General features: G+C 64.5%; 9 protein-coding genes across 9 annotated transcripts; 4 read left to right on the forward strand and 5 right to left on the reverse strand.

The window, feature by feature from the left end:
• Window positions 1-352: 352 nt before the first annotated feature.
• Window positions 353-1230, forward strand: JCM10292_001432 (uncharacterized protein; the record flags this gene model as incomplete). The annotated part of the gene is made up of 5 exons (XM_076651210.1): window positions 353-480; window positions 606-774; window positions 839-882; window positions 939-1088; window positions 1149-1230. The coding sequence occupies 5 exons, from the start codon at window positions 353-355 to the stop codon at window positions 1228-1230; spliced, it is 573 nt and encodes a 190-aa protein (XP_076503245.1).
• Window positions 1231-1616: 386 nt separating this feature from the next.
• On the reverse strand, window positions 1617-6296 carry JCM10292_001433 (peroxidase/cytochrome P450 family protein; the record flags this gene model as incomplete). Its single annotated transcript, XM_076651211.1, has 21 exons — window positions 1617-1834; window positions 1901-2144; window positions 2203-2315; window positions 2375-2561; window positions 2621-2726; window positions 2782-3386; window positions 3443-3541; window positions 3599-3658; window positions 3717-3976; window positions 4037-4104; window positions 4168-4280; window positions 4342-4420; window positions 4488-4500; window positions 4588-4723; window positions 4831-4993; window positions 5057-5187; window positions 5277-5506; window positions 5575-5764; window positions 5831-5904; window positions 5981-6110; window positions 6180-6296. 21 exons carry the CDS (start codon window positions 6294-6296, stop codon window positions 1617-1619), a joined length of 3336 nt encoding a protein of 1111 aa, XP_076503246.1.
• Window positions 6297-6506: 210 nt separating this feature from the next.
• Window positions 6507-9361, reverse strand: JCM10292_001434 (alkaline phosphatase; the record flags this gene model as incomplete). Its single annotated transcript, XM_076651212.1, has 13 exons — window positions 6507-6613; window positions 6688-6703; window positions 6830-6899; window positions 6960-7033; window positions 7098-7308; window positions 7384-7575; window positions 7674-7772; window positions 7835-7905; window positions 7967-8436; window positions 8539-8566; window positions 8627-8815; window positions 8871-9245; window positions 9320-9361. The coding sequence occupies 13 exons, from the start codon at window positions 9359-9361 to the stop codon at window positions 6507-6509; spliced, it is 1944 nt and encodes a 647-aa protein (XP_076503247.1).
• A 441-nt stretch (window positions 9362-9802) lies between these two features.
• JCM10292_001435 (uncharacterized protein) lies at window positions 9803-11207 on the forward strand (the record flags this gene model as incomplete). The annotated part of the gene is made up of 3 exons (XM_076651213.1): window positions 9803-10337; window positions 10395-11134; window positions 11199-11207. The coding sequence occupies 3 exons, from the start codon at window positions 9803-9805 to the stop codon at window positions 11205-11207; spliced, it is 1284 nt and encodes a 427-aa protein (XP_076503248.1).
• Window positions 11208-12485: 1278 nt separating this feature from the next.
• On the forward strand, window positions 12486-17093 carry JCM10292_001436 (uncharacterized protein; the record flags this gene model as incomplete). Its single annotated transcript, XM_076651214.1, has 6 exons — window positions 12486-12740; window positions 12797-13259; window positions 13314-16225; window positions 16281-16406; window positions 16466-16696; window positions 16755-17093. The coding sequence occupies 6 exons, from the start codon at window positions 12486-12488 to the stop codon at window positions 17091-17093; spliced, it is 4326 nt and encodes a 1441-aa protein (XP_076503249.1).
• A 1071-nt stretch (window positions 17094-18164) lies between these two features.
• JCM10292_001437 (uncharacterized protein) lies at window positions 18165-20572 on the reverse strand (the record flags this gene model as incomplete). The annotated part of the gene is made up of 5 exons (XM_076651215.1): window positions 18165-18427; window positions 18489-18721; window positions 18778-18869; window positions 18955-19220; window positions 19282-20572. 5 exons carry the CDS (start codon window positions 20570-20572, stop codon window positions 18165-18167), a joined length of 2145 nt encoding a protein of 714 aa, XP_076503250.1.
• Window positions 20573-21379: 807 nt separating this feature from the next.
• JCM10292_001438 (uncharacterized protein) lies at window positions 21380-22369 on the reverse strand (the record flags this gene model as incomplete). The annotated part of the gene is made up of 1 exon (XM_076651216.1): window positions 21380-22369. The coding sequence occupies one exon, from the start codon at window positions 22367-22369 to the stop codon at window positions 21380-21382; it is 990 nt and encodes a 329-aa protein (XP_076503251.1).
• A 226-nt stretch (window positions 22370-22595) lies between these two features.
• On the forward strand, window positions 22596-24590 carry JCM10292_001439 (MOZ/SAS family histone acetyltransferase; the record flags this gene model as incomplete). Its single annotated transcript, XM_076651217.1, has 4 exons — window positions 22596-22618; window positions 22690-23026; window positions 23118-24301; window positions 24413-24590. 4 exons carry the CDS (start codon window positions 22596-22598, stop codon window positions 24588-24590), a joined length of 1722 nt encoding a protein of 573 aa, XP_076503252.1.
• A 345-nt stretch (window positions 24591-24935) lies between these two features.
• Window positions 24936-25501, reverse strand: JCM10292_001440 (uncharacterized protein; the record flags this gene model as incomplete). Its single annotated transcript, XM_076651218.1, has 3 exons — window positions 24936-25087; window positions 25175-25348; window positions 25456-25501. The coding sequence occupies 3 exons, from the start codon at window positions 25499-25501 to the stop codon at window positions 24936-24938; spliced, it is 372 nt and encodes a 123-aa protein (XP_076503253.1).
• Between the last annotated feature and the right edge of the window lie 39 nt (window positions 25502-25540).

Below are 25540 nucleotides of genomic sequence, written 5' to 3' on the forward strand. Positions count from 1 at the left end.
GACATAGACAATGCAGCAGCCAAGGGAGCTTCTTCGGGCAATTGGCGCAACCGAGAATGCGTCTCAAGACGCAACAAGCAGCCGAACGGCAGCATGTAAGCAGAAGGAGGAGGGAGCGCGAGCAGCTGGAAGCCGGGGCAGCCCGGCAGGCTCGCGTTCAAGCATGTTCTGGAGGTCCTCGCACACGTCGCAGGCGCTCCTGAGCAGAGAGAGTGTTCGGTCCAAAGTCGACCTCGAGACGATTGGCCGCGGGCGGGGCGGTGAGGCTTGCTCGCCGTCGTCGCGCTCACTCCGCTCGAGCCTTGCCTTGATCCGCGCACAGCAGCCTTGCTCGTACGCGCACACAGCCAAGATGCAGACCGCCGCCCTCCGCTCGGCCCGAGTCCTTCGTCAGAAGCTCACCAACGACCCTTTCGCCTACCACGCGTCCGACGAGACCCCGCTGTGGCGCAAGATCCGCCGCGCAGTTGTCGTCAACCCGTAAGGCGCGATCTCCCGGCTCATCAGGGGCGCTAGACGGCGAGACGCGGACCCGGTCACTCGGCGTCGGCGCGATGTGGCGCAGTGCTACCTCGGCGGCAGGACTGACTGCTTGCTGTGCACAGTGACTCGTCGACCGGTAACCCGCTCCCCCGCGCCAACCGCCAGCCCGAACCCGCGTCGCGCCCCGAGAAGTTCACCGTCCCCTCGTCCAAGGCGTCCGACATCGCGCAGAACCCGTACTACGCCCGTGACTTCCGCCGCAACTACCCCAAGACCGAGGTCGTGACCCAGGTGAGCGCGAGCGCGCGCGTCTGCCGAGAGAATCGAGGCTGATCTCGTGCCCCTCCTGCGACAGGGCGAGCTTGCCAAGCTCCTGATCGCGCAGGGCGGCTTCGAGGCGTGCGTACTAGCGTTCACTTGCTTGTTTATCTCGGACTGACCCTCGAGCTCTGCAGGCTCCCGCCCGTCACCGCTGCCGAGGGCGAGCAGACCACCGCCATCACCGCCGACTCTCCCGCTCCTTCCCTCGCTGCCCTCTACTCGTCCTCGACCGCCGTCGCCGGCTCGAGCTTCCGCCCGCCAACCCCTCCCGGCCTCAAGTTCAAGTGCGTTCCGCTCCAGTATGGCCTTGTCTCGAGTGGTGCTGACCTGCCGTGCGTGAACAGGTGGAAAGCCTCGGCGGAGCAGGCTCCCCACGACCCCAACTCGTACTTCCCCATGGTTCTCTTCGACACCACCCGCGCCTAATCTCGGCGCACTCTTCACTTGTATCTGTGTGCTCGAGTTGTGTACGAGGAGGCGGTAGACGCGAGCAATGGCTGTTTTCCTCTCTTCCTCGCAGCTCTGCGATCTCTGCTACCGCTCGAGCTGTTGCTGCGTAGGCGTGCTGAAGCGTCGGACGACGAGAGACCAGGATTCTGCGCTTCTTCCATCGCTGCGCGTTGCTTGCCCGACGGTTCTCCGACTCCTGGGCGGGCTGCACTACGACTTCCGTTCGCCTTGCTCGGCCTTAGGACACCACAATTATCATGCAAGACTGCTGCGGCGTGTATTGCAGCTCGGCGAGCGAGAGCGAGACCATGCGATGCCTAAGCCAAGCGACCCGTCCTACCTCGTTCTCTTCCTCGCGAAACTTACGCCTTCTGCCCAGCGGGGTCCTCGAACGTGACGACGAACGAAGACGGGAACGCCGAGGGCAGGAGGCCCTCCTCCTTGCGCGAGTACATCGGGATACCCTTGGGGCCGAGCGAGCCGACGAGCTCGGCGCCGGGAGCACGCGCGAGCGAGTGCTGCGAGAGGATCTCGCGCACCATGCCCGTGATGATGGGCGTGTTGAACGACTCGCCGCGGGCTGCTCGGAGGGGAGCGAGTAAGTGAGGGGTGCGAAAGGAATCGATAGCGGGAGCGCGGAACGCACCGCTCGTGACGGACTGGACGCGATCGCTGACCTCGTACATCCTCGGATCGCGGTCGAGGCGGACCTGGTCGGCATCCTTGAACACAGTCGGATCGCTCATGACGTCCCTGAGGCGGATCCAGACGAGCGTGTCGGCCTTAAGCTCCACCGTCTTGTCGCCAGAACCCAGAGTCGCGTCGGCCGTGACGCGGCGGGCCGTGCCGGCGATCGCGGGCTGCAGGCGCATGGCCTCTTCGACGGAGCGCTGTGAGCGGAACGGTGTCAAAGCCCGGGTCAAGGGGCACGACAGCGTGAGAGCGCACAATGATTTCCGAGTCGTTCATCGCATTGAGGTTGTTCTGGCACGACGACACGAGCTTGTCGAGGTGCTTGCGGTTGCGAGGCTTCATGTAGAAGTCGACCACGTTGGTGACCTCTGCGTGGCTCGAGCGGCTTCAGTCCAGTGATTGAGGATTACCGAGGAGCGAGACGTACGGGGCACGACCGTGACGAGGCGGACGATGGCGACCATGCAGGCGCCGACAAGCTCCTCGATCGGGCGCTTGCTAGCGTTGAGGCGCTCGTAGGTCTTGCGCGCGCGGTCGGAGACGACGTAGCCCGCCGAACCTCCCTTGCCGCCGAAGGCGTTCCTGACATCACGCGCGAGGTCTGCCGCGAAGTCCTGGGGCGGAGGAAACGTCACTTACTCTGACTATGCGCTGTGCGAGGAAGCGAGCGCACCGGCGTGAACTTGTGGGCGCCGAGGCGGAAGAGGAGTACGCCGCGAAGCGCCTCCGCCTCCTTCATGACCTTGTCGCGGAGGGCAAAGCCCGTGGTCGGGTCGAAGCTGCGGACGCCACCGAGTGAGGAGCCGCCTTAGGGAAAAGAGCGCGAGGACATACTTGAGGTAGACGTAGGTGAAGATGTCGGTGAGCACCTCGTAGAGCTTCTCGGGCGTCCAGAGGCCGAGCGGGTTCTTCTTCGTCTTGAGCGGGAGGCCAAAGAGGTCGGCGATCGTCTCCATGGCGACCGGCACCGCGACGTCCGACACGAGGTCGAGGCGGAAGCGGTTCTTGCCGTTGTCCCAGCGCATCGCCTTGAGCTGCTGCTCCGTCCGCGTCCCGACGAGGGAAAGGACGTTCTGCGCGAAGTTGGGCGGGAACAGCGCCGTGTCGAGGAGCTCCGAGAACGTCTCCGTCGTCTTGGGCTTCTCCGTCACCATGCGGAGGTATTCGAGAACGGCGAAACCCTCGTCGTGCTTGGTGACCTGGGCGAGCGCGGGGCCGAAGACGTTGGCAAAGCGCGTCGAGTCGTCGAGGATCGTCTTGGCCGTCTGGTACTGGCGCACGTCGACCCACTGCGCCGGGCCGGTCGGGCGGCGAAGGTCGTAGCGGTCCTCGAGGCCAAGCTTCTCGAGAATCTGGCGCGTCGTGTGGGGCGTCGAGAAGGGGAAGCAGGCGTACGAGCTGTTGAAGGTGTAGGAGCTCGGGAAGTGGCGCATGAGGAGCTGTTCGAGCAAGAGTCGGTATCCGTCAATGACAGTAGAGGTGAGAAGGAGCGGACCTTGCTGAGCGAACCGCCGAAGGCGCCATTGTTGACGTCGGGCTGGAGGTCCTTCCACATCCACGAGGTGAGCTCGCCGGCGCCATACTCGTGCGTGAGCTGCGGGAAAGCACAGATTAGCGAGTGCGATGACCGGAAGGGAAGAACAGCACGCACGAAGCGGTCGCCGCGCACGAGGGCGACGGCATCCGAGAGAATGGCGCGCGAGATGGTGTACTGCGCGGCCGTGGACGAGTCAGTTCGATGTCCGGAAGGGCGTTTGTGCGAGACGCACGCCCGGGGCGAGACCGCTGCCGGCCTGGCTCGGCTTGGCCTGCTCCGCCATCATGCCCGGGTAGAGCTCGAGGTTCTTGACGTCGCCGTAGAGCCTGCGCGCATTCTCGGCAACGCTGTTGTCCGGGTTCCACTCCTCGAACGTGGTGTACTCCGTGAGGCCGAGCGAGCGGCGGAACTCGTTGAGCGTGGCAACGCGCCACTTCTCGCGCGCGACCTGCATGCCAATGCAATCGATGACGCGCATAACCGCGGGGATGCCTGCGGGAGAGACGAAGTGAGCTCAACCGCGCAGGCTGCCAGTGCGAGCAAGAAACGCACCGCAAGCCTTGAACGCGCCCGCAATGGTGTCGGTAGCCTCGCTGAACGTCTTCACGAGGTCCTCGTCGCTGTTTAGAGCGGGAAAGTCAGAGAAGCCCGAGCGGCGCAGACGCAGCTGAGAGCCGGCGCACCGGAAATGGCCGTCCGTGCACCTCTTGAAGTTGCCGAACGTCCACTTGCGCGGGTCATCGCCCATCTCCTTGGCGTGCTGGTCGATGATGCGGAAGAAGTCGGCCGAGCTGAGCTGCGAACGCCCGGCAGAAGATCAGCGAGGGCGGCGTGGAAACGGCCATCACGAAACGCACCTGGTCGAAAGGCTTCTTGGTCCACTTGCGCATCAGGTCTTGCATCCACTTCTCGTCCTTTTCGCTCATCGTCGTGTGCCTGCGTTATGGTCGATGTGTGAGGCACACTGGCAAAGAGGAGGAAGGCCAAGCCATCTGAAGCGCACCAGCGGTACAAGACTGCGAAAGGTTCAACACTCAGCATTTCTTCCCACGAGCCTCTTCCCAGCGGGCTTCGAGCGAAGTTCGAGGCGAACGGGGACGTACTGGAGAACTCGACGCTGACATGGTTGCCATCGCCGCGCGGGAGCTTGCCGCCGAGGACCGTGTCGATCTCGCCGGTCGGGACGAGCGCCCACTTGCTGCCCGTCTGATTGACATTGAGGATGACCTTGATGTAGTCCTGCGCGCGGAAGAGAATGGCGAGTATGACGGAACAGCAACGAGGTTGAGAGGCAGACTGGTGAGTAGACGACAATGTCGTCGAGTCGGAGACGAGAGGGAACGCACCTGGAAGATGACGTTGACGAACCAGCCACAGTTGACGTTGCGGGCGATCTCAAAGATGCGGAGGTCCTGCGACAGCTTGCCCTTCTCGTCGAGCGAGGTCCACGGCGCAAACTGGTTGTTCTCGTTCACCTCGACGAGCTTGTCGCAAATCCAGTTGTGGTTGCTGTCGACACCGGCTCGCAGTCAATACCGCGGGAGGAGCGGTCGGCGTGTCGGAAGGACGCACCGAGCGAAGAGGATGGCCATGGCGACCGAGCTGGGCGGCATCATGAAGAGGCGCTGCGAGGCGATCGTGTCCGGGTGGATCTTGCCCTGGACGCCGGTGCGGATCTTGCGCTGCTCCTCCTCGTTGTTGCCCTGCGAAAGCAAGCCGAATGAGCATCTCTCGCCATGCTCCGTCAAGCGACGGGGTCCGGTTGCGCGAGTCACGGGGCGAGCCGACGCACGTAGACGGGGCTGAGGTCGAGGTACGAGCTCGCGTCGTTGATGTCGGGGTCCTGGTGGTTCGACTGGAAGATCGAGTGGATGATGAGGTTGGCGAAGGCGAACAGCATCGACGAGATGCCCGACGGGTGCGGCTCAAACTTGTCGCGACTCATGAGCGAGTCGAAGATGACGCCGTAGTCCGGGAGGTGCTCCGGGAGAGGGTGAACGGGGGCGACCGAGCGAGCGTAGGCTGCGGTCGCGAGATATCGCCGGCGTCAGTCTACGACCTGCAGCAGAGGGGAGAAAAGCTCCACGCACGCATACCAGCCTTGCCGTAGTCCGGCACGAAGGGGTTGTTGCCGCTGCCGTCGGCCTTGCGGTACTTGTAGTCGCCGACGAGGGACGAGACAGGCTTGGGAAGGTCGCGCCAGAGGAGCGACACGAGGCTGTTCTGAATGACGGTACCGATGGGAGCCTCGGGCGGGAGCGACGAGAGCAGCACGATGACCTGCAGAAAGACGAGTCAAGGTTGGCCTTCTCAACTACGACGAGACGAGCCGGAACCGTGTCGTACCTGCTCGAGGAGGAGCTTGCGGTCGTCGTAGACCTTGGCCGACTGCACACCGACGCTGAGGAGCGAGACGGCGTCTGCACAAGTCGAAGAAAGCGTCAGTTGCGAGTCCGCGGACCCTCCGGACGAGGAGGGCAGGAAGGCGGGACCCACCACGCGCGGGCGTGTTCTCCTTGAGAAGGTTGACGAGGAGCTCGAAGCCGTGCTCACTCTCGCGCTTGACCTCGTGCGCCGCGTGAGCGGGCGTCGTGTCGGACAGCGCAAGCTGGGCGATCGAGAGGGCCTGTCCTCGTGGCATCGTCAGTAGGGCGCTCGGAGCAGCTTGCGTCGACTCCAAAGACATGGGACGCACCGTGGAAGCGATGCCCTTGACGTTTCCGACGATGCTGCGGCGGGTGGGCGAGGGCGGCTGCTGGCCCTCCTGCTGAGGCTGACCGAACGCCTGAGGCGCGGAGGCGGTCGCTGACATGCTTGTGTGCACCGCTCGAGATTGAATGAGGCTGCTTGGAGGCGGGAGAGGAAGGGGTGAGGTGATGTGAGGGGAAGAAGGGAGAGAGGGGAGGAGATCGCAGAGCGAGCAAGTTCGCCTCGCCCACGTCAGGTGATGCTCGCCCTCTCGGTGTGTGGCGGAGCAGGGTCAAAGCGTCGCACGGAGGAAAAACGAAATCAGTTCAACACTCTACAGGTCGCCGTGATAGTGCGCAAGGCCCGTGGTCCGGTTGGCCTCCTTGCCCGCCTTCGGGTCGAACCAGCGGTCCCTCGACTTGCTCAGCTCGACAGTCACGACTGCGAGTGTATGCAAGAAAGTCAGCGTGTGACGCTCAGCAGACAGGAGAGAAGGACGAGCGCTCGAGCCGCACCTTCGAGGTTCAATCCCTGCCGGAAGTTCCGCATGTCAGCACCTTGCGCGCAGCGAGAAGGAGAAGCACCGCAGAGCGTGATTCGCGTATTGCGTGCGGCGCAGCCACTTAAAGCGTATCTGTCAGGGGCGATGCGATGTACCATGTTGTGCGCGATGTGCTCGCCGATGTCAGTGTTCTCCACGTTACCCGTCAGGCCCGTCGAATTGTGCCTAGCGGAGACACACGATGAGTGTCGGGACCTTTAAGGGCAGAGCGGACGCTGGACGCACCCGAAGGCATACAGGTTCACGTCGACACCGCTGTGTCCCGCCGTCGACCACCCCACCTGCGCTCGCCGCGAGATCTGCGAAAGCCGCGCGTGATCAGCGCGAGACTGACAAGCTGGAACGCTGAGAAGGGGAACGCACCGCATCCGCGAGTGCGCGATTAGCACGGTACGCGTCTTGCCGCTGCTGCCACACGCGGTCGACTTCTTCGCTCGTCGCGTCGGCGATGCCGAGTCCTTTCTCAAAAAGCTCGGAGATGACCCAGTCACGCGTCGCGGAGGGGTACTCAGAAGCGATGCGGTCTCCGAGGTACGGTGTCGAGTGAGTCGCGTTGGCGAGAGCGTCGGGATACCTGCGAGGGGCGCGAGGCGGCCAATGCCGCACGTAAGCCGCTGCTTGAGCGAGCGAGCGTGCAAACGAGACGCACCAGAGATACTCAGGGTACTCTTCGCCGAGCTGTCTGCCGAGTGCGAGTCCGCCCGTCTCGTGGTCCGACACCGAGATGAGCATGGTCGGGTTGCCCATCTCGTTCTGATCGTCGACCCATTGCTGCACGTACTGCACCGTTGATTGGTACGCCAGCATGTCTGAAACATGCGCGACAGGGTCGTTGTTATGACTGCGAAGCAAGCGCAGTGAGCCTCGGTCCTTTGGCGAGCCTAGGTGCGACCGACAGCTCGGAGAATCGAGCATTACGCATAGACGTCAATCACTCACCCTGCCATGTCGATGCGGCTGCCCTCGATCATGAGGAAGAAGCCCTTGCCCTTGCCCTTCTGTCCAGCCCGCGAGAGATGCCGAAGCGCAACGGTAGCCCTGCAAGAGCGAGCCGTCGTAAGCCACCCTGGGCTACAACTGCCAGACGGACGGTAAGGTACATCTCACGCAGGCTCGGCTGCTCCCGAGCGAGGGTCGTTTCGCCCTGACGGTCGATCTCGTAGTCCATGTGCTGCGGAATCAAACGAGTCAGTTGCGTTCCTTTGCGCAGGTGGAAGCCAAAGAAGCCGCACATCATCCGCAAAGAGCCCGATGATTGTGCCCTCTCGGTCGTCCTCGTCCTCCTCCTTGAAATCCCTCAGCGACGCCATCCCCTCGAGCACCCTGAACCCCTTCTCCCTCGCCCTCTTCAGCAGATCCGTCTCATCCGTCCTGCAGCTCCCGTCCTCGCCCTGCGGGACAAAGAAGCACCTCCCTCCCCCGAACGCAAAGTCGACTGGCGCCGGCCCCGCGAGGCCCGTCCCCGCCTCGCCGATGAGAAACGCTGCAATCTCGCTCTCAAGGTCGCGGTCGGGGACGTGCGCGTAAAACGACGCAGGCGTCGCATGCGTGATACGCGAGGTTGCGACAAGACCGGTCGCGAAGCCTTGGCGGTGCGCGGCTTCGAGGAGGGTGCCGCAGGGCGCGAGAGCGGGGGTCACTCCGATCGCGCCGTTGAAGGTCTTGAGGCCGCAGGAGAAGGCGGTAGCACCGGCGGCCGAGTCTGTGATCAGAAAGATTAGCATGCGGCGAGCGAAGGGAGGTGCCTCCTTTTCTGTAGGGCCGGGACGGGCGGGCAGCACCCAGGCGAGGAGACAGTACGAACCGGTCACGAGCGAATTGGACGAGCGCGTCTGTGCATGAACACCGTCAGCACTCGACGTAAGATGAAGAGAAGAAGCAAGGACTCGTACGCGAGAAGTGCCGACAAGGATGTCGTCGAGCGGAAGCCGCCCAGCGCCTTCCGGTCGGCCCTTGTAGCCCTCCTCGAGGTTCGCCCATACCGATTCGTTCAAGAGCGACCGAGTGTAGGCTGACGCGGACGAGTTGGTCGACGCAAGGTGCTGCACGTAGGATCGAGCCATCGTCTCGCTCGCCGGACCCTGTGGAACACAGTATGTGAGCGCAGAGGTGCATGTCGAGATAGCTGAGACGCACCATGCCGTCCGAAATCATGAGAATGACCTGCATGCGCGGCTGTCCGCCGAAGCGCGTGCCCAGCGAGAGCAGCCAGGTCACGAAGTACGCCGCACCCAGCAGGAGCACGAGCCCGCCGGCGACGACCCGCCAGTGTTTGGGTCTGGCTCGCGGCTGCAGCCTCGCATTCGCGACCTCTGTCGATGTTGGAATCCGCACTGCGACATGGGCGGACCCGTGCATCGTAGCCGAGGCTCCCGGTTCGCGTCTCCTGGGCGTGCGGCCGCGCTTCTCATCATCGGTGGCAGAGGGCGGATACGGGTGGTGACGGGCTGCAGTCGGAGAATGCGGTCGACCCAGCAAGGACTCGGTTGCGGACGAGGCGGAGTGCGTCTCCTGCGGACGCGACGAGGTGGATGTGGGGGAAGGAGATGAGCGAAGTCGGCGAGTCGCGGGTGGGCGGCACTGACCTCGTCCAGCACAAACTGCTGCGGGGATGCAGGACGCGCCATCCTCACCGCATTGGTCCTCGGGTGCCGTGCGAGCGAGACGAGGCCACTGGGCGTCCCTCGCCGCTCTCCTCCTCTTCGATGCCCTCGCTTCCGGCAATCGCACTCTCGCTGCGTTGATCCACAGGGCGCGCACGGCGACCGGCCGGCGTGACTTGCCGTGCGAATGCTGGCTGCCGGGTTCATGGAACTTGCGTCTCGTCATTTCGCAGCTTGACAATCCCAGACTGCACCCTCTGCTTGCTTCGCCACGTTCTGTCACGCTGGGACTAGCAATGACGCGAGCAGCAGACGCCGCTTGGGAGGCTCCACAAAGATGCGCGTGCTCGTCGCGCGCTCGCGCGGGCTCCTGATCTGCGCGCTCTAGCGCTCCTCATCAGCTCACCGCTGCGCGGGCAGCTTGTTTCCCTGTTCCCGCACTGACTCGTGGTGACTGGAGCACCCATGACGGCCCAGCGCCAGATCATCCCGCTCGAGGGCTGCTCGCGTAGCTACAACTACGACTGGCATCTCACAGATCGCCTCCTTGCCACGACAGCGACGCGCACGCACTCGGACCCCGCCGAAGTGCCGGGACGTGGCTCGCTCACGTTGACCGTCTCGCATACCGGCACAGGCTTCATCTTGACGTGGATTCCCGGCCCGGGTCTGAAAGCGCTGAGTCCAAACGCATGGCCCGCGGCCGAGCTGTGGTGGCTCGACGCAGATGGGGAGGCTCACTCGATTGCCCAGCTCCAGGCTATGCCAGGCGTCCCATGTCAGGCGTGGCCCACCATAAGCAGGCTCAGCCTGTGCCTCTGCGTGATGGACTTCCAGGTCACGGCGGCGGAGCAGAGCAGTGACGGCCGGTTTCGCGCGCAAACGCACTCTGCGTACAGGGCGCGCCTCTCGTTCATCACACCCAGCATCATCCGAGGAGGGCCTAGCTTGACCGGAGAGTACGTCGAGCCGTGCACCGAGACGGCGCTGAGCTCTGCAGGTGCTTTTGGCTGACTTTCGCTGCCAGCTATCGCAAGCTGACGCATCAATATCGCAGCCTACAACGACAGCCCGAACCCGCATGACGTGTGTCTGACATCTCATGCGCACGAAGGCTTGCCCGAGCGGCGACTCTGGACAAGCTCTCGCCTCTTATCCGCCGTTTCAGGCTACTACCGGGGCCTTTTCGCATCCGACTTTGCCGAGTCCACCAAGCTCACGGGCTCCGCGAGAGAGGCGCAGGCGGAGGAGCTTTGCGTCGTCACGTCTAGCTACGTGCGGGACTACGAGGACTCGGATGACAAGGCCGACGAAGAGCTCGAAGCGCCGCTGGCTGCGCTTCCTCCCCATCCTGAGCTGGCCTACTACGAGCTCGACGCTTCGGCCTATGCCTACACTACCTGTCGTGCACTCTTGCTGTGGGTGCACACTCAGCATTGCCCGTTTGCACCGCTCAAGATCAGCCTCGTCGCCGACTCTTCCGAAGACGAGGTCGAGTTCGTGCAGAGCGCAGGTGTCACTTACAAGCAGGCGTCACTCAGGAAGTGGCGGGCAGAGAACCTGGGCGCGCCGTTTCCCGCTTCGCCCAAGTCGGTCTACCGCCTTGCGCACTTCCTCGACATTCCCGCCCTCCGGCGCAAAGCGCTAGAAGCCATTGAAGACCAGCTCACAGCGACAATGTGCGCCCTCGAGCTGTTCAGCGACGTCTGCACGTCGTACGACGAGGTCCGCGAGCTCGTCGTCGGGTACGCGCGCGACGACTGGCATCTCGTCAGCGCAACGGACGCGTTCGAGGGGGTTCTTGAGCGGCCTGAGCATGTCCGGTCCGGTGGCGGCCGAGCTGCTGCCAATGCTTATGCAGCGATACTGAGCGGGCCAGCAGGGTGCTCTTTGTCGAATGAGCGAGAACGAATGATCTCCTTTGATGTGCCCTTTTCGTCACTCGTAGCATCCAACTATCGTCTGCTCGCATTGTCATGCTTCGATAGATGCGCCGTTGCTGTGAGAGGCGGCAAAGACGCGTCGTCGCAACTCGCGAGCTTGGTCAAGGTTCAAATGGCGCAGCCCAGTTCGGCGCGAGCGAAGCGGTGCGGCATACAGAAGCGCGCAGAGCCCACAGCACGTGCAGACAGGCTAAATTCGGTCAAATCGAAAGGCTGCCCACCCGGCCACCTGAAAGCATGAGAAGAAGACGAGCAATTCGCGCGCGGAAGCCAACTTTTGTAGATCGGCGAGTCCGAGCAGCCTCACCGATCATCAGTGCCGCAGCAACAGACCAGAGCAGTTGCCTTATTGACGCAGGTGTCAACCAAGGCCGACCAGGCCGGCCGAGTGAGGAAGCGAGCGGGCCTGGGAGCGTGGGAACAGGGGTCGCCATCGCGACGCTAGAGCCGAGGCGGAGCGTCTGTACTGCGCCGTAGCTTAAAGGAGCCTGTGCAGAAGCTCGACGGATCAAGGCAAGCGCCGAACGTGCGAGCGAGGGACAAGTGGTCCTCGTCGTCAGCTGCAGGCTCCCGCCAAACATCTGCCGACGGCGAGCGAGCTGGCGGACCGCGCAGCGCATTCTGCGGGCGAGCTCCTGGAGACTCTCGCAGGCCCACGTGAATGATGACGCGTCGAAACGCGCTACGGGCGGACGTCTGGGAAGGGCGGAGGCGAAAGGCGAGAGAGCGAGAGCGGCACTAGCGAGCGCACCCTCCATAAGTCGAGCCCAGTCAGCACGAGTGGCCAAGTGCAAAGTCGCCGGCAGCAAGACTGCCGAGGCGGAGTCGTCCGTCGCGTTGTTCTGCACGCCCTTGCGCTGCCACTGAGGCTCAGACTCGGCCAGAGAGACCACCAGCGTGTCTCGCGACTGCCCAATTGCACCCACGAGCCAACCACCGGCACACACTCGCTTGTATCAGTTCCTCGCCCCATTCCGACCTCACCGTTCTCGGCCTCCTGTCGACCGCCTCTGCAGCCCGCCAGACACCACCAGAGCCCGCGAGCGACCTCGACAGGACAGAACGCGCACCACCGCGCTTCTCCCCGCCATCTTCGGCTCGCCGCGCGCGCACTCGCACGCCCGACTTGGTCTCCTCTCCTCGTCGGCGCTGTTCCGCGCCATCCGCTCCTTCCACCTGCCCAAGCATCCTCGACGTTCCGTTTGATGGCACAGCAGCATGCTAGCGTAAACGCCTTACCTCTCGCTCCCGCCGCCGCGCCCAAACCTCTCGCCTCAATCCCGACCTTCCCGCTCTCGCCGGCCGAGCTACAGCGCTGGAACCGCTTCGCCAATAAGGGCGGCATCGGCAAGGCCAAGGCAAAGGTCGACAGGGTCTCGGAGGATGGCGAGCGGGACCTCATGTTCCTCCAGGGCGACATGATCATCGTCCTGATGGAGCTGGGCAAAGCGCGGTACCTCGTGCGTCTTGCTTTCTCGACTTCGGAGACTGATCTCGCTGACGGTGGGCACACCAGGGCTTCTGCGAAGGAGTCGTCGGGCTGTTCAGCGGCGCGGATGTCGTCATGCAGCAGGCGAAGTTGAAGCGACCAGTTGTCACGAGCCGCTCCGCATCATCGCACGTCAAACCGCCTGCTTCCTCAACAGTCCAGCCTGATCCGGTTGCCGCTCCACCCGCCATACTCTCCGCCCAGCCCATCGCACTACCGCACTTGCCGGAAGCAGCGCAGAAGCCGCTGTCGAGGTCTAGCAGCGTTGACTCGCTGTCGAGCGCTTCCGGGCGAGGCTCGACGCGCGGGAGGCGTAAGCCTGTGCCCGAGGTGGAGAGACTGGACGAACGCTCGCGACGCACGAGCGCCAGCTCGGGCGGGCCGGATCTGCGGGTACGGAGGAGGGGCGAAGGAGCGGGACTCGGGATTGCGGTGCAAGGGCTGCCGCCTTTGAGCAGGCCAGCTGCACAATCTCCGCCAGAGTCTCAGGGTGCGTCGAGTGCGGAACCTACTCCGCCTTCTTCCTCTGACGCCGCTGTTACAGAGATCCTCGCTTCCGGCAACTCGCCCAACCTCGCTGGCGGTTTCGTCTCGCCCCGGTATCCGACTCATTTGACCTCTGCATCACCCTCCTTCCGCTATGGTGCACCCTCACCGGCGCCCTCCATGACCTCGACTGCGACTACGCGCACGCCATCCCTCCTCACCTCGCCCTACTCCGATTTCGCCGACCGAGACGCCGACGAATCGGCTTCGTCCGCGAGCGGACACGGCGGCAGCCACCGCTATGGTCCCTTCACGCCCGATCAGGCAGCAGGAGCGTGGGACCCGCGCATCGTGCACGGCGACGCGCCCGACTCTGTCGATTTGCGGATAGGCCAGCTTGAGACGCTCGTCGAGGGCAAGGAAATGCGGCCGGACCCGACGCCGACGACTGACACCTTCCCGCTGCACTCGTTCCCAATGCCGACTGCGACGGACTCGCCCTATGCTTTGCCTCGCGAACCGAGTCTCGCGCCGACACCGTACTCCTCGCCAGACGTGCCGACAGACCGTCGAGGAGCAGAGCCTCCACCCAGCGCTTTGCAGCCAGCTGCGGGCGCCGCGCGCCGCGCATCGCACGTTCTCTCTCCCGCCGGCGTGCCCGTTCCCGCGCAGCGGGAAGACCCGCGCTCCGCCTTCTCCTTCTCGCCTAACAGCTCCATCGCCTCGACGTTGCCACCGTCTGTGCTTTCCGCAACCGACCTTTACGCACGGCGAGAGCAGCCCAAGTCGTCCGGTTCGACCGTTGGCAGCGCGGGTACCAGCGGGCCGAACACGCCCGGCGATGATCCGACGCTCGCATTCATCTTCGACTCGTACCGTTACTCGCGCGTCAACAGCGAGACGAGTCTCGCCGGGCGCGCTGGCCAGTCGTTGAGCGAGCCGAGCAGCCCCGTCGTCGAGCGGCACGCGCGCCAACCCAGCCAGGCGGTCGAGGAGCTCGCCGACTCGAGCGCCGACTTCAGCTGGGAGATGCCGCCTTCATCGCTCCGCCCCTTCGGAGCGGCGTCGCAGCTGCGCTCTCGCCTGGAGAGCAGCGATCAGCAGCTCGAGCCTCCCGCTCTCGCTCTCGCTTCCGCTCCGCCCACCCGCGCCGACCGATTCGCTTCACACTCGTCCGCCTCATCGAGTCTCGACGGCGTGCGCATCCCGCGCATGTCAGAGATTTTCCCCCGTTCCTCCACGGGCGACTCACTCGCGAGCATCCGTTCTGGTCAGTCGGGCTCGCTCGACCTGAGCGGGCTTGGCATTGGCCGCCGCGGGAGCGAAGACCCGACCGCGCGCTACGCCATGTGGGCGCCGGCGACGCCGACAAAGGACTGGAGTCCGCGGCGTGCGAGTGAGATGCCCGAAAGTAGGGCGAACGTGATCGTGCGGAGGTTCAGCAGGCCCGACGAGGAGGTCTTGCGCTCGCCCGATTTGGCGGGCTCAACGCCAACGAGGCCGAGGGCCTCGCCGCGAAGGCAGTCGGTGCCGGAGCTGTGGAGCCCGCCACGATCGCAAGTCCTCGAGCCAGAGGCGCTCGCCATAGCGAGCTTATCGAGCCGCGAGGATGATGTGACGCCGCCGCGCAGGCAGCGTCAGGCGTCTGTCCCGGTCACAGATGCGCAGCACCTCGAGCACGACCTCGACGCCTCGCGGCGACTGTTCCACTCGTTCTTCCAGCCGCCGCAGGAACTTGTCGATGCCGCCGCCAGTGCCGCTCGAACGGGTGGACGAGCACCTGCCGCACCTGCCGTGCATGACCTGCATTCCTCGCCTCGGCACGAGACGCCCTCGCGCCCCCACCGCAAGTCGGTCAAGGGCCTGAAGATCTCCGAGCCGATCGTTCCAGGCGCGCAGACAGGCGCACCGCTGTGGCGCAGTCAAGGAGACGCCTCGCCCATCCAACAAGCTCTGCCGCACGAGCGCGGATGGGACGACGACAACGTCTTTGTCTCGTCGCGCTCATCGATCCAGCTGCCGCCGCACGTCGCCGTCGTCGATGCGAGTCCGTCTTCCGCTCGCATCTACCGCACGCAGCGGACGCAAGACGACATCTCGCCGTTCCCGCACGCTGCGTCAATGGTTCGCTCGCACACGACCGGTTCGAGTCCTTCGCCCGCGACAGCTTCGCCGCAGACCTTCGCCTCCGCCGCGTCCAGCCCAGCGACTGGTTCGTTCGAAGACTCGCGGCCGTCCTTCGACGGTCCGCCCCGTGGCAGTTACGGCACAGGTGGGCCGAACAAGCTGCGCAAGGCGCTCCACCGCACCAAATCGTCGCCCTCGCTAAGTCACCACGCGAACGCCTCGAGCGTGTCTCTCGGCGCGAATCAGCCGCTCCCGGTACGCCAGCTCGACGAAGGCGTCGATCGGCACGTCGACTACTCGATCGGCATCTCGCACAAGGATCTCGAAGAGGAGACGGTCCACGTCGGCAAGAGCGAGTTTGAGATGGTCAAGCCGTACGCAGCGCTGCTGGCGCAGGCGGGCGAGGAAGAGCCCTCCCCGAGCTTGCCCGCGCACGCGCCGTCGGAACTATCGAGTCCTCGCCCGAGCACATCATCCCATCGCGACGCGCTCGTCACGCCTCGTCGTCCAGCTCCTCCGTCGCACTCGACGACCGACATCTCGCAGCACTCGTATGCGACCGCGTACACTGCCATCCCCGAGTACGGTCGTTCGGCAGCTTCGCTCTCGCACTTCTCTCCGCCAACTCCCGCTTCGGTCGAAGGCGGCGGGCGTGCGCTGGACGACTACCGCTCGAAGGAGGCCAAGTGGCTTCAAGCCCTTTCGAGCATGTCTCCGTCGCAGGTGCGCAAGAGCAAGAAGCTCCGCGCGCTGGCGCAAGCTGGCGTTCCGAGCAGCGTGCGCGGGAAAGTGTGGGCGTTCTTGGCCGAGGCAGAGGTCGACAAGCGCGAGGGGCTGTACCAGGTCCGTACTCTCGGACATCCACCATCTTTGGATGTTGCTGATAATGTCCCCGCAGACTCTGTGCGACCTCGGTCGCGCACCTCTTCCTCTTGAGGTCGAGCACGATCTTCGTGCTGTTTTCGACCACCCCCAGTTCGCCGAGGGGGCAGCGGGTCTCACCGACCTGAGCTGTGTTCTTCAGGTGCGCTGACGTTGACGTGACGATGCAGGAGGATCACACTGAACTTTTCACATCCGCAGGCTCTGTCGCGGTTCGACCCCAAACTCGGATACTACCCGGGTCTAGCGAGCGTCATCGCCCTCCTGTTGACACAGATGCCGGCCGAGTCGGCCTTCTGGACGCTGGTCTCGCTTGTCAAGAACTATGCGCTGCGCCAGTACTTCCCGAGCAGCAAGGCGGAGCTGCGCGTCGAGACGCTCGCGTTCGAGTATCTGCTTGACGCCGCCGAGCCCAAGATCGGCAAGCGATTGGTACGCCTTTTGTTCCGCCGTCTGTGACCGCGCCTGAGTCTGATGGTCGCACGCGCAGCGCGAGGTCGCGATTCCGCCTGTCGAATACCTCGGCACCTGGCACTCGACCCTCTTCCTTTCGATCCTCCCGCACGCGACCGTCCTGCGCCTCGTCGATATCCTCTTCTTCGACCCTAAAGCGCACTATCGCATCTCGCTCGCGCTGCTCGACCTCTCGCACTTCGACGACCGCCTCTCCTTCCCATCGCGCGATGCGATCCTGAATCACCTCCTCGCGCCGCCCCCTTCCGCCTTCGAGCCTGCTCTTTTGATACCCGCCGTCGCGACAATCAAGGTCAGCGACGACAAAGTGAAGAAGGCGCACAAGAAGGCCGCTCAGGCGATCCTGCGCGCCTAGATGAATCCGGCACCTTCTCTCCTCCGATTCCATACGTGTCTAGATACCTCGTTCCTCTCCGCTCACTACGCGTTTCCGTCCAGCCGCGCTGTCGTATCCTTTCCCGCGATACCCATGACTCTGTCGTCCCTTCGTTGCTCGATACCCCCCTTTCGCACTCAATCGTTCGCCTGCATGGCTCGTCTCTCGACTCTCAGCCTCAGTCGATGCGCATGAGAGTGGCGAAGTCTCTCTGTGCAAGCGGAGATCGTCTCCCTCGTCGACTAGAACGTCTCGCGATTCCTCTCCTCCCCCAACACCTCGTCCCGCTTCATCGCCCGCTCGCTCGCAAGCCCTATGTAGCCTTCGAAGCGCTCCGCGGCGTCGCAGCCGTCGCTGGCATCCGTCTCGTTCGTCGCCGGCGTGCCGCGCGCGAAGGTTACGAGCGCACGTAGCGGCCAGTAGGACGAGTGGTCGGCGCAGTCGAGGCAGAGCGGAAAATCTTCTGCAGGCGACAAGCTCCCGTAGGCGTGCGCGGCGCGGCGCGCTTGGGCCGAGAATTCGCTGTCGCCTGATGCGATAGCTGAGGGAGGCGAACGGGGCATGTGTCCCGGGTGGCGAGGGAAGGGCGTCATGTAGGCAATGAGCGGGCCCGTCGTCGGCTGCGAGCACCTGGAGCAGCGGTGCGAGATTGCGGTGGACGGAAGCGGAACGAGCTGGAAGCTGTTGCGACGAAAGGCGTCAGATTGAGAAGGTTGCACGGGAAGGAGAAGAAGGAAGAGTGCACTTGTGCAGCCCGCGGAAGCGCTGCTCGACCCGAAGAGACCCATCGGGAATCTCAACTGAGCGCATGGCGCGAGTAAGCGCGACGTGCGCAAGGTTTATTTGGAAGGCATCGGTGGGCGGAGCAAACGATGGCGATACGACAACGTGCGGATACTCGAGACCTTTCGCCTACGTGACAACAGAAGTGAGTATGCTGAGCGGGATAGGTGGGAGAAGCGCGTACCTGGTGAGCGATAGTGTACTGCACGTCGACGGGCTCCTGCTCACTCGTCTCCAAGCGCTGCTCAATCCGCTCCAGGTCGCGCATCAAGCCATCGCGCCCGAGGATCCCCAGGGCTCTTCAAGCCCGCGCGGCAGGTCCGTTCCCCAAGAGTCGAGCTCCTTCTGAAAATCGCGCCACGTCTTGAATCTCGCGAGCGCGAAGTGCGGATGTTCGAAAAGCTTGTTGCGAAAGAGGTGCCAAGCAGTGCGCGCTAGCTGGAAGAAGTCGCGCGGATTGTGCGTCACTGAGGTGAGCAGGCGGAACCGACCAAGCGAGTCGACCGAGCGAAGAAGCTCGAGGTACATGTCTGCAAAGCAGACGTCGGCCGTCAAAGGCAAGATCTGCCGCGCAGAGGAGGCATAGCGCACCGTCGTAGCTTGGACAGATGATTGTGCGGCCGATGCTCTCGACGACGCTGCTCTCGCGGTACACCTGCGTACGGCGCTTCGTATTGCCGACCAGGAGGTTGTCAACGTCGCTCGTCGTCTTCAAGCGGTCATTGACGACGCTAGCAAGGTCGAGCCCGAAGCGTCGGACGCAAGTGATTGAGAGCTGCGGCTCAGCCGGGAGCGCGAGCCAGTCAGCGTTGGCGCCGCGGAAGCTGAGTGCAGGATGCGTCAGGTTCCGCACTACCGGATGTCCACCGAGACTACGCACGAGTCGATCGCTTGCAGAGGATCGCCGACGAGAACGACGCGGCGAACGTCGCGCTCGCGCGAGACGAGGTCTAGCTCGGCAGGCGTGAGGTCCTTTGAAAGGTCGGGCCAGTCAGCAGACGCGAAGTGGTCGCACCGCTTCGTCAGCGCGGAGCGCGAGCGAGAGCGTCGGACGCACCTGCGCCTCGTCCACCAGCAGAGGTCCTTCCTCTTCGATCCTCCATCCCCTCGACAGCTGCAGCAGCTTGACATGCTCATCGAACCCCATCGGCGCCTCCTCGTCGTCCATGTTGCTCACGCGGCGCCACAGCTCCGCCACCCAAGAGAGGTGCTGCCTAGGCGGGAGTACGATGGAGCACGAAGGCGGACGGGCGAGGTGCGGAAGCGCTGGGCGCGGAGAAGCGGAGCGGAGGAATTCACCGTAGGATTTGAGGACGCATTCAACTGCGAGTCAGCTGAGAGTGTCAGCTAGATCTCGGGCAAGAGCGCAAGGAGCGAGACGCACCGACGCGCTTGCCCGCGAGCAGCTCCTCCCTCCCGCTCGAGGTGTCGCGGATCCGCAACTTCTGCTGCGGGATGCCCAGCAGCTCGCGCATCGTGCGGTGGTCCAGCTTCCTCGTCCGCCCCGTCGCTGGATCGAGGAACTTGCGCTCGAACCGTGCCCCAAAGTTGTCGTACATCGCGCGCACCGCCAGCGCGTTGAGCGTGTTGACCTCGACGTGCGGCTCGCGCGCAAACGCCACCCGGAGCGCGTCGCGCAGCCGCCGCGAGCGCACAACGAGCTGCGTCGTCGTCGCGCTCGCGCGGAGCGCGCGCTGCTGCGCGAGCCCGAGGAGCGCCGTCGTCTTGCCCGTGCCGGCGTGCGCGCGGATGCGCGTCAGGCCGGGCTCGAGCGTCGGCGAGGCGAGGATCGCTTCTTGCTCGGGCGTCGCGAGGACGTCGCTGCCGTCGGGCACGCGGATCTTGATCCTCCTCTTCGACGCGAGGAGGTACTCCTCCTGCGCGCTGGGCGAGTCGACGAGCGCGAAGTAGTCCTCGAGCGCAGCGCGAAGCGTCCTTGCCGTCGGGTCCATCGCGTTCCCGTCCATGTCCGCCTCGGTCGAGTGCAGCTCGAGCGTGAGGCGCACGACCCGCAAGAGCTCGTCGAAGGCCGGGTCGAAGCTCGACAGCGCGCCCTTCGCGACGAGGCCGCGCAAGAGCTGCACGGGGTGGACGAGCCCGTCCGTCTTGCCGAGCCACGACCCGCCGAGCACGCGACGCAGCGTCTCCTCTTCCTTCGACCCGAGCTTGTCGCCCACGACGCAGCGCACCGCGGTGTCGACTTCGTTCCTCCAGCTGCTCTCTCCGCTCGCGCGCACCTTGACCAGCCCAAGCTCCGTGCGCATCGCAGCGTGCACCGCGGCAAAGCGCGTCTCGGCCCCGCGCACCTCGTCCGCCGTGGCCGCACGGCGCGGCTGGTCGCGTTTCGACAAGGACGAGGGCGAGACGGGCGATCCGAGGTGGTCGAGGGTGCGCCGCTCGGTCAGGTAGTAGCCGAGGTGCAGAGCCGAGGGAGAGCGAGAAGCGGCGCTCGGATCGCGTTGGCGCAGGGTGAAGGGGCGGCGGTGACGCGATGGCGGCGCAGGAGAGTCGCGGGCGTCGCTCAGCACGCCAGAAAGGTCGATGTTCGACGCACTCCGGGTGCTGCTGGGCGGCGAAGGGCGGAAAAGCGGTGGCGACGACCGGGTGGGGAAGCAGGTGGAGCGGGGTGAGAGCAGCTCGGAGAGGCTCGGAACAGCGCGGAAGGCACGCAGCATGGCCCGAGAAGCAGAGCAGGCGGCTCCGAGGAGCGCTGCTGGAGTTGAAGGGGATGAAGCTAGCAGAGAGAGCAAGAGAGCATCACGGACATGCCGATCACGAGGCGATGGAGTCCTCAGCAACGTTCCCCGGCATCAGAGCGAGCAAGATAGTGTGTTGCTCCGATGAAGCCAGTGGAAGATCGGAAGCGTGAGAAATTGAGCGGAAGCCGAGTAAAGAAGACGGGTGAGCGGCGAGAATAGGTCGTCGAGCACCTGCGGCCACGAAAGAGTCAGCCATCGAGTCCTAGATCTTCTGCGTCATGCGTGTGCAGAGCTAACACATCAGAAAAAGGCGCAGCGACGCGCCCAAGCATAATCGTCCGCACGGCGAGGTGCTCGACAGTCCTTTGGACCCCGGCCCCCGCTCAGCGTTGGATTGTTAAGAAGGAAACATCGTCTGTGTCGTTCTCGCTGAGGGGTAAAGGCTTACCTAGACGTTGAGATGCGAAAGACGCAGGCGAGAGAGCCGATCAGAGGCTCGAGCGATGCCTGCGAGTGCGCAAGCTGGGTAAGCGCGCCATTCCGAGGTCAAACGCGATGCTGTATGGCGCCAATCGGCGACCCGTCCCATGCGCGCACGCCGAGTCGCGACAGAAGCGCTCAGCCAAAGGCACATGTAGTGCGGTTTCAGCCCGACCCAGTCAAGGGTCGCTCGGAGGTTGGTGATACAGATGAGTCGTCCTGGCTTTTGCCGCGACTCAAGCATGGCGTGCGTGCAGAGGGACACTTGTGCAGAGCCGGGAAAGCGGTGGTACAATGACTGACCTAGAAGTAGAGCCCGCTGCTAGTCTTCTCGTCACCGCCGCCGCCCGAATCGCTCGCCGTGCCCTCGCGCCGTTGCGCGTCGGCAACGTCGCGCCCGCGGAAGCCGGCGCAGACGAAGAACCCCTCCTTCGAGCTCTTACGGCTGCTCATGGGCTTGATCCATTTGACGACGCGGAATTGCGCCTGGAGCTCGTTGCGCAACTCGGCCGTCAGACCCGAGGCAAAGTGCTTCAGGACGAGCTGGACGGGGAGGATGCGCGCGAGGGCGTTTGCCGTGAGGGATTTCGCGTCGGGCGAGTCGGCGGGCGGGAGCGGGAGCGGGATCGGGTCGAGGTGGTCGAGCGCAAAGGCGAGCGCGGCGCGGCACAGCTCGAGCGAGATGGTGCCGTCGCGCGTCGTCGAGCCCGTCATGTTGCCCATCATGTCGCTCAGAACGAGGTCGACCGAGTCCTTGCCGGTCGCTTCTGCGACGGCTCGGCGGAGCTGGCGCTGGACGGCCGGGTCGAGAAAGTCGCCCTGGACAAAGCGGACACCGTCTCGCTCGCCGATGGCGCGCTGCAGGGGCAGCAAGTCGACGCCAACGACCGTGGCGCGACCCTGGAGGATGTGCTGTGCGGCCTGGATCCACCCGCCCGGCGCGGCGCCGAGGTCGACAACCGACATGCCCGGGCGCAGGAGCTTGACGTCGCCCTTCCAGGCTTGCTGGAGGTCGATGAGCTTGAAGGCGGCGCGCGAAACGAACGCAGTCGACGCGGGAGACTCGGTCGACGAGGGAGACGAGGCGGTCGACGCCCTCGCGCGCACGTAGGGGTCGTTGCGCTGCCGCTGGATCCACTGCGACGACGATGCCGACTTCTTGCCGGCTTGCACGGGCGCAGCAAGGGCAAAGGAGCGAGTCGACGCGAGGGAAAGATTTCGGGGAGGAGAGAGCGCGAGCCAGCTGAGCGGCGAGGGGCGAGCGAGTGCAGCTGTGCGCAGTCTCGGCGGCATTCTGTGTGCCCTCTGTGCGCTCGCAGTCTCGGAGAATCGAAGCAGGGGACAGTGAAGGAAAGCGAGAGAAAGCGCGAAGGTTCGGCGAAGAGGGGCGAGCAGGTGGCACCGCCTCTCTCCCGCCTCTCCTCGCGCCGTGGGCTGGTCGCTGCTGCCTGGACTGTGCTCTACGCCATCTCGTGACCCCCTCACCGCTTGACCGGGACTCGCGCGACGGGTTGCCACCATGGTCTCGTCCCCCGCTCCTCCGTGAGTCGGCGTCCCTCTCACATCCTCAGAGCCGAGCGAGACTGACTGACAGAGGTTCCAAACGTACACAGCTCGGGAGACCCGCCCCCGAAACCCGTCATCTCGCCGCCCAACACGCTCGTGCTCTCGCAAATCATCACCGGGTGCAAGGTCTTTGTCCAGCGCGTCGTCGACCCCGCCCGGCCCAACGACACCGAGGTCCGCAAGGCAGAGATCCTTTCGATCCGCGAGCGCAAGCTCGGCCGCCAGGAGCGCCGCGAGAAGAAGGCTCGCCTGCGCGCAGCCCAGGACGGTGGCGGCGAAGAGGCAGCCGCAGAGCTCAAGCGCAAGGAGCAAGAGGAGGAGGAGAAGAGCAAGAACGAGGGAGACCGCCTCGAATATTACTGCCATTACGTCGAGTTCAACAAGGTGCGTCCTTTGCCTCCTCGTGCTTCGCTTCCGTTCTCTCTCGCCGACCCCGTCACGATCCGACAATCCCGCTGACCCCCACGACGAACAGCGTCTCGACGAATGGGTATCCGGTTCTCGCATCCTCCTCTCGCGCGAAGTCGAGTGGCCGCTCCCTCCCCCTCCCCCCGCCGCGCCCGGCTCGACGCGCAAAAACAGCCGCGAACCGTCTGCCGTCCCGCCCGCGTCGCCCTCGCCTGCCGGCTCCCCTTCGGCCAACGGCTCGGCCGCCGAGACGAAGAAGGCGATCGACGCGGGCAACGTCCTGCGCAAGGCGGCGATCCGCGCCGCGCACGAGCAGAGCGTCGGCAACAAGCGCAAGGCCGTCGACGGCGAAGACGATGCGGATGCGGATGCCGACGCCGACGGCGAGGCGGACGATGACGGCGACGCCGAGATGGTCGATGCGCAGACGGGCGCGGACGGCTCGACGCAGCCCGAGCTGGCGAGCGCCGACGGAGCATCAGACGACGGCGGCCCGCCGGCGACGTTCTCCAAGGCGCGCGAGATCGAAAAGCTGCGCACGCAGGGCTCGATGACGCAGTCGCACTCGGAGGTGTCGCGCGTCAAGAACCTCGACCGGATCCAGATCGGCAAGCACCTCGTCGAGGCGTGGTACTTTTCGCCGTACCCGGTCGAGTACGCCCACACGCCCGTCCTCTACGTGTGCGAGTTCTGCCTCTCGTTCTTTGCGAGCGAGAAGCAGATCGAGCGGCACCGCACAAAGTGCACGCTGCAGCATCCGCCCGGCAACGAGATCTACCGCCACGAGGACATCTCGTTCTTCGAGATTGACGGCCGCAAGCAGAAGACGTGGTGCCGCAATCTGTGCCTCCTCTCCAAGGCGTTCCTCGACCACAAGACGCTCTACTACGACGTCGACCCGTTCCTCTACTACGTCATGTGCGCGCGCGACGACCGCGGCGTGCACCTCGTCGGCTACTTCTCCAAGGAGAAGGAGTCGGCCGAGAACTACAACGTCGCGTGTATCCTCACGCTGCCGCAGTACCAGCGCATGGGCTACGGCAAGCTCCTCATCGAGTTCTCGTACGAGCTCTCGAAGAAGGAGCAGCGCCTCGGCTCGCCCGAGAAGCCCCTCTCCGACCTCGGCCTGCTCTCGTACCGCGCCTACTGGGCCGAGATCATCGTCGACGTCCTCGTCAATGCGAAGGAAGACATCTCGATTGACGAGATTGCCAACAAGACGGCCATTGTCCACGCCGACATCATGCACACGTTCGTCGCGCCTTCTTCGTTGTGCATTCGCAAGGCGGAGCCAGGTCGCTTCGTCTCGGCTCTGCTCGCGTTTGATGTGCGAGCGCTGACAATGTTTCCACGCACGCGCAGCTGCCAAGTGCTCCAGCTCCTCAAGTTCCACAAGGGCCAGCACCACCTCGTCGTCTCGCCCGCCGTCCTCGAGCAGCACGAGCGCGTGCGGTCCAAGGTTCGCCGGCGCATCGACCCGAGCAAGCTCATCTGGCGCCCGCCCGTCTTCACGCGGCAGGAACTCCGCTTCGGGTTCTAGACGCCTCGTTTTCGGCTGTGTTGACGCGGAGGGGAAGCGGTCGAGGTGGAGCGAGCGCGCTGAGCTCGAGTGGGTCTTTGGGTTCTTTCGTCGTCGCGTTCTGTGCAGTTGTCGGTCCTCTGTTGCCACTACCACCTTCACTTCCTTCCTATGACACGGCTGCTTGCGAGTTGTGTCAATCAAGAGACAGCAAGGCCCCTCGGGCAAGGTTGCGGGCGAGGCTTGTCGACGCGTTCGTCGAGCTCTCTCTCCTCTCAATCGCAAGCACTCTTCGAGACCTGGTCTAGGTGGTACTGCTTTGTTTACTTCATATCGCGTATCTACAGAACCGGGTTGTTGCGGCGCTCAGCCGAGGTTGCCAGCCGGGTGCTGGCGCTCCGCGTTCGATGGGAGGCGCTCGGCCTTGGACGCCTGCGACGCGGAGTTCTGGTAGCTCAGGTCCTGAATCGTGTCGGCGTCGGCCTTGCCCTGCGAGGCGAGACCCTTGGCCTGGAGCTCTGCGCTCGTAACTTTCGCCGGTCAGCACTGAAGGAATGTCGCCGCACACGAGAATCCTGTGAGCGCGGCGCGGGAAGGTAACGCACCCGGGTCACCGATGACCTTGCCGAGCCCCGCCTCAACCTTGCCGACGGCCTTGTCGAACGCGCCCGGCTGCTCGCCGTGGTGAACGTTGCGGCCGAGGGTCGAGGCGCGCTGCTCAAAGTTGGCGTAGCGCGAGGCCGCATCGGGCTGGAACGAGTCGGTGTCGTGCGTACGGTCTGTTGAAAGCATGCAAAGACCGGAGCGAGTTAGCCGGGCGGGTGATGAGCGGGGGACCGCCGAAGCCGATGCGGAGGAAGAGGAGAAGGAGGGGAGAGAGACGCACCCTCCGCCGCAGCGTGAACGCCCGGACCGGTACCAGTAGATGCCATTTGTGCGTGCTTGTTCGTTTTGAGAAAGTGTAGGGTGAA

This window comes from Rhodotorula paludigena (assembly GCF_050403205.1).
Source record: "Rhodotorula paludigena JCM10292 DNA, Rt_paludigena_JCM10292v1_ctg47, whole genome shotgun sequence".
Taxonomy (NCBI): domain Eukaryota; kingdom Fungi; phylum Basidiomycota; class Microbotryomycetes; order Sporidiobolales; family Sporidiobolaceae; genus Rhodotorula; species Rhodotorula paludigena.